This window comes from Chelonia mydas, chromosome 5 (assembly GCF_015237465.2).
Source record: "Chelonia mydas isolate rCheMyd1 chromosome 5, rCheMyd1.pri.v2, whole genome shotgun sequence".
Lineage (NCBI taxonomy): Eukaryota > Metazoa > Chordata > Testudines > Cheloniidae > Chelonia > Chelonia mydas.
In genome coordinates this window covers 45,300,498-45,314,692 of record NC_051245.2, presented here as the reverse complement: position 1 = coordinate 45,314,692, position 14,195 = coordinate 45,300,498, and the positions used below count along the sequence as shown (strand labels likewise).

General features: G+C 39.3%; 1 protein-coding gene across 2 annotated transcripts in view; it reads left to right on the top strand.

Moving 5' to 3' along the window:
• The window catches only part of PDE8B (phosphodiesterase 8B), a 169,134-nt gene that overhangs the window by 106,771 nt on the left and 48,168 nt on the right, over window positions 1-14,195 (top strand). For both annotated transcript variants that reach the window (XM_043547005.1, XM_043547004.1), the window contains exons 5-7: window positions 1,716-1,773; window positions 5,919-6,007; window positions 13,003-13,081. In XM_043547005.1, the coding sequence (XP_043402940.1) occupies window positions 1,716-1,773; window positions 5,919-6,007; window positions 13,003-13,081 (226 nt within the window). The remainder of the gene's footprint in view (window positions 1-1,715; window positions 1,774-5,918; window positions 6,008-13,002; window positions 13,082-14,195) is intronic.

Sequence of the window (14,195 nt, the reverse complement as noted above, 5' to 3'; positions counted from 1 at the left end):
TATATACAACCAGTAATAATGTTTGCATGATGATGCGTGGTCTCATAGGCCACAAGCTACTATTTGTAGCTTGGGTGGAATATATTATCACTAGGAGTATTTGTTTTTACATGAAGAGGAAAAGATCAGTGATGTCATCTTGTGGTGGGTTCATTTATTCTATCTGATTGCAGACAAAACTATAACTTATTGCATTCTCTCACTGAAGAGGGTCATAACATAATGGCCTAAATATCAGAAAAATATAGAAAGCTATGATGGAAGTTTTAGAAAGAATGTTGTAGCCAATAACATCTTGGGATTGTGGGGCAGGGTGGAATAGGAGAGACTAAGAAATACAAATATAAGAAAACTTAACAGTAGCTTGATAGAAGGCAGGTCCCATGTTCATTGGAACATTTCCTGAAGTCTTTACTCTGATTTTACTCTTTGCTCTCTTTTTTTACACAGTTTACTCAGACAAAATCCCCATTGACTTCAATTGAGAGTGTCGCTTTAGTAAGGACTGAGGACCTCTTCCTGTAAGGGAGTGGTTCTCAACCAGGGTGTCGCAAGCAGTTTCAGCGGGTCTGCCAAGCATGGCTGGCATCAGGCTTTCTAGGGCCCAGGGCAGAAAGCCAAGGCCTGCTGCTTGGGACTGCAGCCAGGGACCCCGAACCCCACCACCAGGAGCTGAAGCCTAAGCAACTTAGCTTTGTGGTGCCCCCTGTGGCATGGGGGCCCAGGCAATTGCCCTCCTTGCTACCGCCTAATGCCGGCCCTGGCTTTTATCTGCAGAAAACAGTTGTTGTGGCACAGGTGGGCCATTGAGTTTTTATAGCTTGTTGGGGGGGGGCAGGGGGGGCTCAGAAAGAAAAAGGTTGCGAACCCCGGCTGTAAGGGATTTGATTAACTCCTGTAAGGTGCCGAACAAGCTTAGCTGTCACTTTAATCAGAAAGCTCCTGGGGAATTAAGGGCATATAGCACCTCACAGAATTCCTTCCTAAGTATTGGACTTAGGGTTTGACTTGTTATGAGGAACACAACTAATATTAGTTATTAGCTTGAAGGGAAAAAGAGAGAGAGGAGTACTAACAAAGATAAGGAACAGAACAATAATGAAGAGCCCATGAAATTTCTAAGAGCTCAATTAAAAGTTCTAGAGATGCATACAAATTATATCGCATTATTATTCCAAGGCAGTCTTGTCAAATGTAATCATGGCTCTGCATACTGTATAACTAAAGGAAATAGCGAGATCATTTTCCCCACCTAGTTTTGTTTGTTTTCTAGTTGTGTGACCAGGTAATTGTAACAAAATAAAATATAAAAGATTTATTGTTCATTTCCACTCTTTAATGAATAACTAACTTTAGGCTTTTCCCCCCTCTGTATATACCGCTATCCTCTTTATATTAGCTTTCTTTGTAAAAAAAAAACACCCTTCTTTCTAGCCGAAAAGAGCCAGCACTTCTCTTGAACATCTAGCAGGTTTGCTGCAATAGTGATGAAAAAATATAGTAACTGCCCCCAATATCCGTCATGATATCATACAGTTAGTACATTGCTGTAGGTATCTAAATATACGCATCAGGAAGAGCTACATCTGCAAATGGATTACATGATATATACTGTGATTATATTTTGTGCCATGTTATTCTTCCTACAGTCTGTTTAGATAACTGTCAAGTTATCCTAGTTTTCATTTTGGATGATATGTTCTGCTTTGCTGTAGATCTGCTGACCAAGAAGAGACCTCTGTTCTTCCCCTTCTCCATGCAGGCTTTGATAGGGTATGTAATTTACTAAAGAATCAGGATAATTTCTACAAACACTTCAATTTTCTATAACTAAAAATGAGTTTATGAATTATTTATGTAAAGCACAAGTTTGCTTGTATCACATGTTAACTTCACTGTATTGATGAGAAAATAACTTCATCAAACACTGTTCCTTTGTGTTTAACTGGAAATGTCTAAGTATACACCCTAAGAAAAACCTATAGACCTACCCAGTGCTTCCACAAGGAGCAGGAATGTTGGTAGATGAATTCCTGTTCAACTGGGCACAATTCCCTGTGACAGGTGGCAGGATAAATATCATGCAGTTGGGTGTCCTTTGCTGCTCCTTTGAAAAAGAAGCAGCTTGGACCCCTGGTTTGTATGTGTTGCATGTCACAGCATGCACTCTGGCCATCAGGAGTGCTGTTCATCCCTCTAGCTGGCAGCCCATACCTACCTGGGGCAAATGGGGCCTAATCCAACTCTAACTGAAATCAATAGGCAGCTTTCCATTGTTTTCAGTAGAGATTGAATCAGGTTGGTTGTGTGATATTAACACTTTGGCCTGCAAACTCTCTTGGTGCTCTGGGTATTAGATTCTGCCACATTGCTTGCACAAAGGGAGGATGAAAAAGGTATCTGTGCTTTCTTGCTCTCCATGGCACCTGTGTAGCTGAGAACTGAGAAAGTAGCCCTGTAAAGAAAGAGATGATAATCCAAGAGCTAGGGTGCTAGCCTGGGACTATGGAGACCCAGGTTCAATTCCCTGATCTCCCACAGACTTCCTGTGTGATTTGGGCAAGACCCTGTCTTTTTGTACCTCAGTCCCCATCTGTAAAATGGGGATATAGCACTTCCCTATCTCACAGGAGTCTTGTGAGGCTAAATGCATTAAACACTGAGGTGCTCAGATGTTGTGGTAATGGGGGGGAGGGGGGGAAGGAAGCATATAAGGATACAATGCCTACATCTTAGGATGTCAGCCCATACATTTGCAACTTTAATTTTCTTTTTAGTTTAGTGTATTGTTAAAAAAAAGTTTAATTCTTTTAGTCACATTCTTTAGTATTAAAATTTTTTGTCTCAAGGTTTCCTTTTCTCCTAATGCCTAGTATTTTGTCCAAAGAGTTCAGGGCCGTATGCTCTGTAGGCTAGATTGTGACGTAATGTGCAGTCCTGAGCAAGGGTGGTGCATAATCACCCTAGAAGTAACTGCAGGAGGCACTCTGTGTGACTCTGACACACAGCTCTGAGTCATCATTCCCTTCCTGTGCTGACCTTATACCAGCAGCAATCTGACCCTCCCTGCACTAGTTCAGCTGTACTGGATAGTGAAAAGGGAGGATTGATCCAAAGCCTTACCTGTTCTCTCCCACCTGCCCCAGGCAGGAGAGCAAGTGGGTGCATTCACTTTCTCTTGCGTGGCCAGACCAAAGGTAGGGGGGTTCAGGGAGGCTTCTTAAAACAGATGGGAAGAAGAATTGGAAATGAAGCAAGGAATTCCTTTGACTAATTTTCTGAAAGATTATTGTCATCATAAATCTTTCATGATCCTCTGCCTTTTAGAAATGAATTAGATACTTCTCCATGATCATTTAACATAATCCATTAGCCTGTTGTCATCACCATTGAATGTTGAACATCATTTTCTCCTTATCGCCCTAATTATTTGTCATGCTGTAATCAGTACGTCAGCATGATTTTATTGATTAGTACCAACTTCCAGCATCAACTTGTTAAGACTGGATCCCACTGAATATCTTCCTGACATACTTTATGTTGCCATTATGACCTTTCTTATCAGCATTGTTTTCAAGTTCTAGAATATGTCAGATATCAGAGTCTACTTCCTCCCATCACAAGCAGAGGGGAGCATAGCAATTTTTCATGCTTGAATGGGTATCCACAGGCTCCAAATCCATTGAAGGGAGAAAAGATCAGCATTGTGCACACACACAGACTAAGATTTTTATCAGCAACAGAATGAAATCAATTTTTGGAAAAACAGATTCATTTTGTTCAAATTATATGTATCTCTTTTTACTATTTCCCTTTTTTGATAGCTTTATTTATCATTTCACTATTCATTATGATATTGGCATGCAGCACCTGCCTTTTACCTATCCTTCCTTAATTTTTTTCTTGGAAAAACACTGTTTGACAGTTTTGTGTACCTTACTGCTAGTTCTGGTGGTTGTCTGGGTTTTTTGCACATGTGTAAATTTTAAAAAAATTAATGAAGGGTTTAATCGTGCACCCAGTAAAGCTATTGATAATGATACTGAAGTCCTTTGTAAAATGCTTTGAGATCTACTGATAAAAAGCTCCATAAAAGAGGTAGGTGTTTGTTGTATTATTATTTACTGGAGTTTTGTTGTTGACTTCCTTGGGTTCTGGACTGGGCTCAAAGGCTTGTTGAAAGCTGATTTAATCTCTTCTTGGAATAGTTTTGTCAGCTAATCAATAGATTTTCTACAGTACAGTATATTATGTCTATGTCCTGTAGCGATGAATAATTCTGGACTTTTGCTTAAGAGTTTTTCTGTATCTTTGTCATTTAAGTGACCTTTAAATTATCTTTATTGATCCGATGAAATTCCTGAATCACTGCCTTTGGGGTTTGTTTTTGATAGATTCTGTGATCAGTTCCTATAAGATGAGTAATTTTGTTCGTCATCTAGTGCATAGCTGCTACAGTGACAGAAAATCTTCTGGACTGTATGTAGGGACAGTCATCTTTTAGGAGTTATTTCTGTTCATTGTTTCATAAAGTGGCCAGAAACCTTTTTCCTATGCCATAGACTGATGGAAACCAAGTCACCTAAACCTATTGCTTTCCAATTCTTGCTTCTTGGGGTGAAACACTTCCAGAATACCTTCTGAAGTCTTCTTTTTTCCTGTATATTTTTTGCTATTTTTTAAATTTTTAATTAAGTGGCTTTCATGTGTTCATGTTGGTATAATAAATGTTTGTGCTGATTCCCTTTTATACTCAAAAGTATTATGAGTATATTAATAAATTAATTGCATAAATCTACTACACATTCATAAAAGAACAGAATATGTCTTTCTCCGCAGGGTGTCCCTTTCTGGTTCTGTCAGTTCTTTTCATCAGTGCTGATCTGATTTTCTTCTGCAGCATTGTATCCTTATGTGATAATACTGCACAGGCTGAGTCTTAACTTCTGCAAAGTGTAAATTGTCCTTTAAATTGTACAGCTTCCTCTAAAAAGGACCTTTGATGTTCTTCAAAGGATTGGCTGCTGGCTCTCAATCCAGCTGTCCTTCCACAAAACTAACAACATTAGAGAAGTGTTCTTTGTGGAGAACACAATAAAATCTGTGCAAGCATTTATAAAATGGTTGTTTCAGAGCTTCTCCAACAGTTTTACTAGTCCGCAGTTCACTGTAACTGAAGTCAAAGAGCCAGATTCTTCTCCCCTAATAGTCCATGGCAAAACTCTCTGGACTTCAGTGGGAGTAGGACTGGATGCTGTATTTGCTAGAGAGGGGGTGGGGGAAAGAAACCAAAACTATTCTCACTTGTGTACAGATATTACCCTTTGCTATCCTCTTTTTCTTGACCACTGTCAGTGTGCTCAGTACTTCAAGCATCCTTTATAAGCCAGGTTCTACCAGCCATACTCACGCTGAGGAGTCCCTTGGACTTCAATGGGACCAGACATAGACTATGCTTCCTACTCCTTGTCAGTTTTGGACCATTGTGAGTTTACTTGGAATAAAGTGGAAGGCCAGAGCTCATCATAGATTAATTTGGTATTAATGTGAATGTTGTACATGTTTCTCAGGAATTCCATTTCTTTTCAGAAATAAGTGATCGACATGCAATATGAAAAGTCCTTGAATATAGGTTCTGGATCAGGTTTTTATTTTTTATAATTATCTATTTAGGTGGCTTCCTAAAACCAAACAAAACCAAAACTAAAATGTGCAGTTACTTAGCATATTACCTCACTTGCTTTGTACATTACTGTCTTGACAATTAGAAAATCAATACGGTGGAAAAGATTGTTAGAGCATTAGCCACAAAGGATACCAATAAAGGTTCAAAAGATTAGTGCTTCTAGGCACAGAAGTATAAATAAAGGTTTTAAAGTAATCAGACTTTTCATGGACTGTCTCTGATTCTTTTCCAGAGATTTATGGAGAATAGCAACATAATTGCCTGTTACAATGAATTGATTCAAATAGAACATGGGGAGGTGCGGTCACAGTTCAAACTACGGTATGTAGAAGCATAAAAAAATGAACATAAACTTTTATTGTCCAATTACTTGTTTGTGCATCTGCCTCCTTGTGGGTTCCATATACTGCATTCTGTATTAAGAAAACCTGTCAGAGGTGATTATTTGTCATCATCAGTTCTGATGGGTTTTTGTGCCCCACTTGCCTTGATATGGCTTATAGTGAATTTAGGCCACAGTGCAGCTCCCCTTGCTAAAGTCCCCCCTATAGATCAGAGTGAGGCCAGTTTGTATATTTATCATTCTAGTTGAAATAGTGTGAAAGAGCAATGTACAATTCAGCTAGTGGGATGGGGTTTGATATGAAATTTGTCTGGTCTTGTATACATGGTGCATACACTATAATTCAATCTAGAGCCAGATCCTGATGCCTTTTTACTCCGTTTTTACTCATTCTTCATTTGGGCAAACCTTGTATTGATCTCAGTGAGAGTTTGGCCTCTGTAAGGAATTGTCCCACAGTGATGGTATTCCATTATAGGCTTTGTTTATTATAACTAGTTTAACAGAGAGGAGGGGGGTGCAAAATATATACTCAATCATCTATGTATATAAAAAACTTGTTGAAATTCATAAATAAACTGTAGCAGAAAAGAAACAATATTTAATCTTTCCAAAAATATTGAAGAGGAATAATCTACAGTGGTGACCTCTGGAAAAGAACATCTTTTCTGTGAATTTGAGTTCACGCTACAGGAATGCTATAAACATCTTTCATTAATTGGCCTGATCCGTCACCATCTAAGTCAGGGGTCCTGTGCGGCCCGTGGGCCGCATGCAGCCCCCAGGGTTATTTCCTGTGGCCCGCAGGCTCCCCGTGGCACCCCCGCCCCCTCAGTATTTACCTAGAGCGGCTTCAGCCCGGCACGCACTGGGGGCAGAAGGGATTTCAGGGAAGGGGTTGGAATGTGGGCAGGGAAGGGGTGGGAAGAGGCGGGGCAGAGGCAGGGCCTCACGGAAGGGGTGGAGTGGGGGTGGGGCCAGGGCAGCGGGTTGGGGGGTCAGTGGTGTGGCCCTTGGGCCAGTGTACTAGTCCTCATGTGGCCCTCGTGGTCATTTGAGTTTGAGACCCCTGATCTAAGTCAAGGGAAGCAAGAGCAGACCCTCTTTGCAGAATCTACTTTTGCTGTTGAGATGGAGATCTTACAGGGCCTTGATTTCAAATGGATCTTGAGGTGGCCTTGAAATTTGCACAGACATGCATGCTATTGGATGGTGCTTGGAAGGGCACACCAGTTACTATAGTGTGAAAGCAAAGGAATGCAGAATTCAAAATAAGTGTAATAGAAAACTTAGCTTTTACCAAAAGCTTAATATAGCCTATATACAGTATCTGTAGTCTGCAATAAGGCTAATGGAATATAATCTGTAATGACAGTATAAAAGGAAACCTTTCCAGATAATTTGGTGTAATTTTCAGACTACCACCTCCAAACTCCGTATGTACTATGATAATAGAGACCTATTGCCCAGCAATGTGCAAAGTCAGAATCCTGCCAGAAACTCTAAATACATGAAAATACCCCACTTAATTATTCTCAGATAGTTAATTAATCAACCTAATTAGTCTTTTTGCACCCTTTAGGCTTAAAACTTCCTAGGCACTTGCATCTGTCTTCTAGCACTTGTCTGGAATGTACAGGAATAAAGAAACAAAGAATTATTAAAAAGGTCAATAGGCATTAGTTTCATGTCAGCACATTGAACATGCCCTCATACTTCCTGTTCTGTTTTCATTTGTTTCCTTTTCCAATAATCATTACATCCTGCTTGTTTAAAGAGTACAAAAACAGGATGTTTTAATATGTAGAATTATAGCTCCCAAGGACAGAACACTAATACAGCCTGAACACCTCTGCATGAACAGTATTAATAATTAATATAAGTAATTGAATTCCCAAATCCAGGGAACATGACTCATATTGATTATCAAATTTTTCTACAGCTTTATTGAAAATAAAGCCATCAGCCAAAGAAAGCTTAAAGTCCTCATTACGCTTTGAAGCCAGTGTGTTAGTCTCTGGAGGTAATTAATCTACCAAATCTATTGATATTCCTTCACCTACATTATTTAAAGGAACTGAGCTGTGCTCTCCCCTTTCTCATTCAATTTTCCGTAGTTTTACAAGCCATAACAACAAAATGAATACTAAAGCACTGCTTTTTTGCATCTGCATAACTCTAAAAGATGCCTTCAACTTAAAAAGAAATAATTTGGAAAGTAATTAGTCTTTAATCAAATAGAAACTGTGTTGATATTTTCATCCACTTAATGTGAGTTGCACCTCAGTATCCCCTCTGAATTTGGACCACAGAGACTGCATTAATGTAGCTCTGTTTCAAACAAACTGGTACCTTTTCACATTCATCAGCAGGGTCTACATGGGACAGTTAGAGCTCAGCAATTTAGTAAGCTTTACAAATCGCACCCTCCTGTCACACTCTGCTGCACCATGTAGACAAGTTCTAAGTGGATCTAAGTTGCTGTAACTAACACTGAGGAACCAGAAGACGTGTGTGTAGTAGGCAAGCACCTAACATGAGGGTGTAAGAAGATGCAAGGTAAAGCAGACTGACCCTGGACTTGAATTTACACTATTTTCTTGCTTTGTAAGGCATAAGTTACGTAAACTTAGTCCCCCTTAAACCTATTTTCACCTACTTGAATATTACTGATGTGTATCTTACACCTTTCCCACACCTATCAGTTTGACTCTACCTGGTTTTAAATCCACGACTTTAACTGAGAATGATCTCAAAAAGCCACTTAATGTCTGGATGCAACATTTTTTGGTTTGCTACGGCCAATGCAGACATCAGCCCCCAGAGACCGCTTCAGTTAACTCAGTGATACTCAGATCTCAGTGGTTCAGGAGCCAAATTATTGATCAACATTATCCAAGTGTGAATTCATTGTTTCATGTACTATAGTAATATAGAGTGTGTGTGTGTGTGTGTGTGTGTGTGTGTGTATAATATATAGATTATGTGGGTGTGTGTATATACATCTGTATATACACACACCCATATAACCTATAGGTAGGTGGTAGTGAGGTGCCCACAACCCTGGGTACCCTTGGGAATTTGTTGTGAGATTATGTGTATATATACCAGGGTTGTGGGCACCTCACTACCACCTACCCTTAGCATGAGGAAGTTTTGTCTGTGCCTGGTGAGGGTCAACTCCCTGACTCCATCAGTCACAGGCAACACAAGCCCTGACCTCTAGGCCTACGCAGGCCATGTGCTCTCTTTACAAGCTAGTGAAAGGAGCACCCCAAACTGCCCAAGCATCTCCCTGGAGTGTCCAGCCCCTGTTCCACTGGACACTTGGAGTATTCACAGAATCGCTGCTTCCGAAGAAGCTATACAGCCCTGAGTACGTGTTTCACCTCAGAGCACTGCTCTGCTAAACACGTAGATATGTTTATAGTGAAAACAAGTAAATTTATTTAACAAGGTAGAGAGATTCAAGTGATTGCAAGTAAAGATATTGGAAACAGTTGATTACATATCAAAATCATAAAACACATTCTAGAACCTAGACTTGCTTAACTAGATACTTTCATGTCTTACAGAGCAATGCTCACCCAAAGCCCTTGAAGTGTTTTACAGACAGGCTTGGCTGTGAACGTCCATTCATGAGACAAGTCACGCTGTCAGCTTGCCTCCTCAGTGAAAGATTCAGGATGTAAAATTTCCTCTCAAAGATTTTGTAATTTCTTGATTAGCATTTGGCTCAGTATGCAAACAAGCATCCTTGTGAGATATGCAATGCCCAATACATACATGACCAGACAGAGAGAGAAGCATCTGTTACATCCTGCTTGAAAGTAACCTGTCTGACACATGTCATAGACTCATAGAATCATAGAATTTCAGGGTTGGAAGGGACCTCAGGAGGTCATCTAGTCCAACCCCCTGCTCAAAGCAGGACCAATCCCCAATTTTTGCCCCAGATCCCTAAAATGGCCCCCTCAAGGACTGAACTCACAACCCTGGGTTTAGCAGGCCAATGCTCAAACTACTGAGCTATCCCTCCCACCCCGCCTCCTGGTTACCTGCCTCAAGAAAATAATTTTCTGTACAGACACATAACTCCTTTAATATTGTCTGTACATACATTTCACAGTGATTTATTATGATCAGTAGGCCACTGGCTCTTGGTAGAGACCTCACATATTACCTTTCAGTGAATTACTATGCATGTATCTGACCCAGGGATCCCTGTAAAACTCTCTGCGCCCCTCCAGCAGTGCCTGCTGCCAGTTGACGCCAAGAGATTCCTGAGTCTCATAAACCAAGACCCTTTTGTGGCAACATTTATATAATTACGAAATAGTCACACAAAAGTAAACTATTTCTGTGTGCTGGCGTCATTACTGCCAGCTTCTGACTCAGAGATGTGCATATTTCTCAGAGTGGAGGATTTTTTTCCAGTAACTTAGTGTTTCTGAAGGAATTCATCATAAAACACTGAATAACTGTCATTAAACTCACTTTGGGTAAAAGAACAGGGTCAGGCTGTCTAGAGTGGCTCATGAAAATGGATGCCAACCTCAGGGCAGACTGTTACAAACCAGGGTACAAACCCCAACCTGGTTGTGTGTTCTATAAGTAGATTCCATCAGCCAAGTATCAAGTGTGAATTCCTCAAGCATAGAAATGCCTTAACATGGAGTCACAGACAGCCCTCTTGGGCATTCCAATCTATCTTGCCACCCAGACAAGCCTGCCTTTGTTATGGATGGTCCCTTACACCAAAAATCATAACAATATTCACATTGCTCCCAGTCCCAAAGGACCAGTCACTTACCCCAGGTCAGTTGTACCTTAGATCTCTCACCAAAAACACCACTTGTAGACAATCCTATAATAAACTAAAGATTTATTAACTAGGAAAAAGAAATGAGTTATTTGCAAGTTTAAAGCAGGTGAACATACACACACATGAGTTACAGTCATAGGCTTCAAAAGGTAATAGAAGCTGTTGTAATGTTCAAACTGTGTGTCCTTTAGATCCAACCCAAGCTAACCTGCTTGGGGATCCCTTGTTTAAGCTTAGAAATGTTGCCTTCTCCAAATTCCAAGCAGCATAGTGATACATATCAGGGATTTTTATTCCCTTCCCCCAGAGTTCAAACTGTGGTGGGATGAGGGTTTGTGAACATCCCCTCTTCATGGGGGTGGGAGGGAAGCAATCAGCAAGGTCTTTTGTCCATTGATGTTCCACAATGGTTCATCTGTTATCAATAGGCCTTCTCTTGTTGGGCAGGAAATGACACCTTTTATGGTAAACTAGTAATTCATACTAGGTAATGCTTCTCTCCTGACTGTAGGGGGTGTCCAGCTTCATAGCTAATACCTTTGTAGTTACAGAGAAAACATTTAAATATTACCTTTATAACATGGGATAGAGATGATATAAGTGAGATTAATTAATGCAGCAACTCACACACATTTCATAAAGTCCAAATACTAAACACATTCTTATAAATGTAACACATCTGTTTTAACCATGCTAACACACAGGTGAGCCAGACTGGTTTCCAGTTAATCATTTGTCAGTTTTCAGTGAGGCCTAGGGGCCTTGGCATGAGCTGGCACCTGGTCTGCCAGCATCACAAACAGTTTGATGGTGTTTGTGTTTACTTGACTTTTCTCTTCACTCCAAATGCATTTCATCACACATTTCATGGGACTGTTTGTTTCTGGTAAACAAAGAGAAAATTTTGCTTGGTATAGCAATATGTCTTGAACAGACATTTGTAGGCTTATTGGGGTTTTTTGGAACGTTGACTGCTGAAATGAAAACTGAGACATTTCAGGTGTCCTGGGACCCAGAGGAAGCCATATGAAAGACTAGGACTGGACATATGATCACTGTAAGGGAGGGAGAGCATTGTCTTCCTAGCTAGGAACCTCTCCACACAAAAGAACTTTACAGGTTCTGCTGCCATTGAATCTTTCCAAAGGACCCAGGATTTGGCCCAATGACTTCAGCAGGTGTTACATAAAAAATCAAAGAAAAATTTTGAATTTCTGGTTTGAGTCCCTATTAAAGTTATTGAAACCAAATATTTTGGTCTTAATAGTAACATGGGAGCAATTAAAACATTCCAATTTGTTTTCTTGCAGGGAGACTGACTTCATATTTCTTTTAGCTACTAGTTGATCAGCAAGGGGGCTCCCAACACTTCAAACTAAATTAGTTGTACTATATGATTTTAAAAAAAACCCCATACATAATGAAGCTGTTTTGGTTGCCAGGACATCCTTTATAAAGTGGTGATCAACTCAGGAGAGACTTTTGTTGGGTTTCCTTGGTAATTTGTGTATTGTTCGCAAGATACACATGCCTGAAAACTGAAATGTTGCTTTCTTAACCTTGGCCCTGACTAAACTATTATCCAAAGGCCTACGGTTTTGGTTTTTGCATACTTCATGTTGTAATGAATGTAACTAATATCTGCCATATAAAAGATTCAGTTCAACAGAAATGCTGAGTATCTTCTGCATGTGTTAGGCCACTGAAATGGCTTTATGCTTTCAACTTGTTCTGAAACACTGAACAGAAGTTTGTCCAGTCTTTTATTAGCAGTGCCACAGGCCTTCTGTAGAGACCCAAACTGGAAGGCAGTCTTCATTATAAAATTTCATGTCCACTGTTTCCCCAATAATACACACCCCTCCATAGACACTCTGGTTGTTCAGTTTAAAGCTTGTTCAGAAAAGAGAACTTGCTATTAAGAGGATGGTAACTTTTATATTGTGAATAACAATAAAAACACTTGAATGTCAGAAATGTATGAAAACTGAATTTTCAATTATTATAATAGAGATGATTACATAGTTTTGTCAAAACAGATTTTGTACATGAATCACCCACTTATGCATACAGTGTAACTGCATACTAGAGTTACCAGTGACAATTGTAATATCGGTAAAACTAATGTGATTCATTTGCTAATTGCAGGGCTTGTAATTCAGTGTTTACAGCTCTAGACCATTGTCATGAAGCTATAGAAATAACCAGTGAAGAACATGTTATTCAGGTATGGAAAATATATCATTTATTAGAATATATGGTTGGTAAGGAGGAGAAACTGTCTCCTTTTATTCCTTATGCTTTGCTGTATTTTCATGTTTTGATTTCATTGCCTGTTGGAAAGCTTTAATAAATGAAAGCAAATATGATGATCTATTTGTTTCTTTGCATATTACTATTTGCTGTATTTGTAAGGTCTTTCTTCATTGAGCTATCAGAAATATGATTTAAAAGCTGTCCCCAATATTATGCATTATGTCTTCTTAATACAAAGCCAGAAAGATTGATTGTGAAAAATCCTAATAAAGTAATACATTTACAATGTATAGTACATAACAGAGTAAGATGGTCTTGACAGTCAAGTATTTATATAATTTTTACTTCGTTTTTCTTTTGCCCGTCTCCTCTCCCTAATTTGAGATCTTTTTTGTAATTTTTGCCACTTCCATGATACTTGGCATCAAAAGCATGAGGATGGACACCCCCACTACATGAGAGTGCAGTTATGGCTTCATACAGACTATTCACTGATATGCAGGATGAATAGCAAGGCCCTTTTCCCCCGCTATTTTTCTCTTTCACTCTTTCCTCATGATTCCTTGATGCTTGTTATTTCTGTTAGCATGGCTAACAGTGCAAATCAAAATGGGACACTTTGTAATGTGATGTAGAGGTCCAGAAAATGGACAAAATTTACAGCAGTTGTGCAATACATAATTTGACCATAGCATCAGAACTCAAATTGTTGTTTTCACAGGACATACTGTAGGCCTTCAGCTACAGATCCGTTAATGCTGAGCAAATATGGCAATATTTGAGAATATTCTTTGGAATGAAAATCATGTCTTTGCTTTAGCAGTACAGTACTTGCAAGCCTTTTTACTTGTTTGGTGCAAACTTTTGTGAGTAAGTTTGATTGTTTAAGAATCTTTTGTCTTTAATACCCATAGGCGCTTATTTATAGGGTTTGGGGATTTTTTTAAATTGTTAATGGATAATTGGCAAAGAAAATGGCTAAATTAAATTATTTGCTATGAATAACTCACCAAGCTCTAATTCTGGCATATTGAATAATATATGTTGGTTTGTTTTTGTTTTTTAATTAAAGTACTTTGGACAAA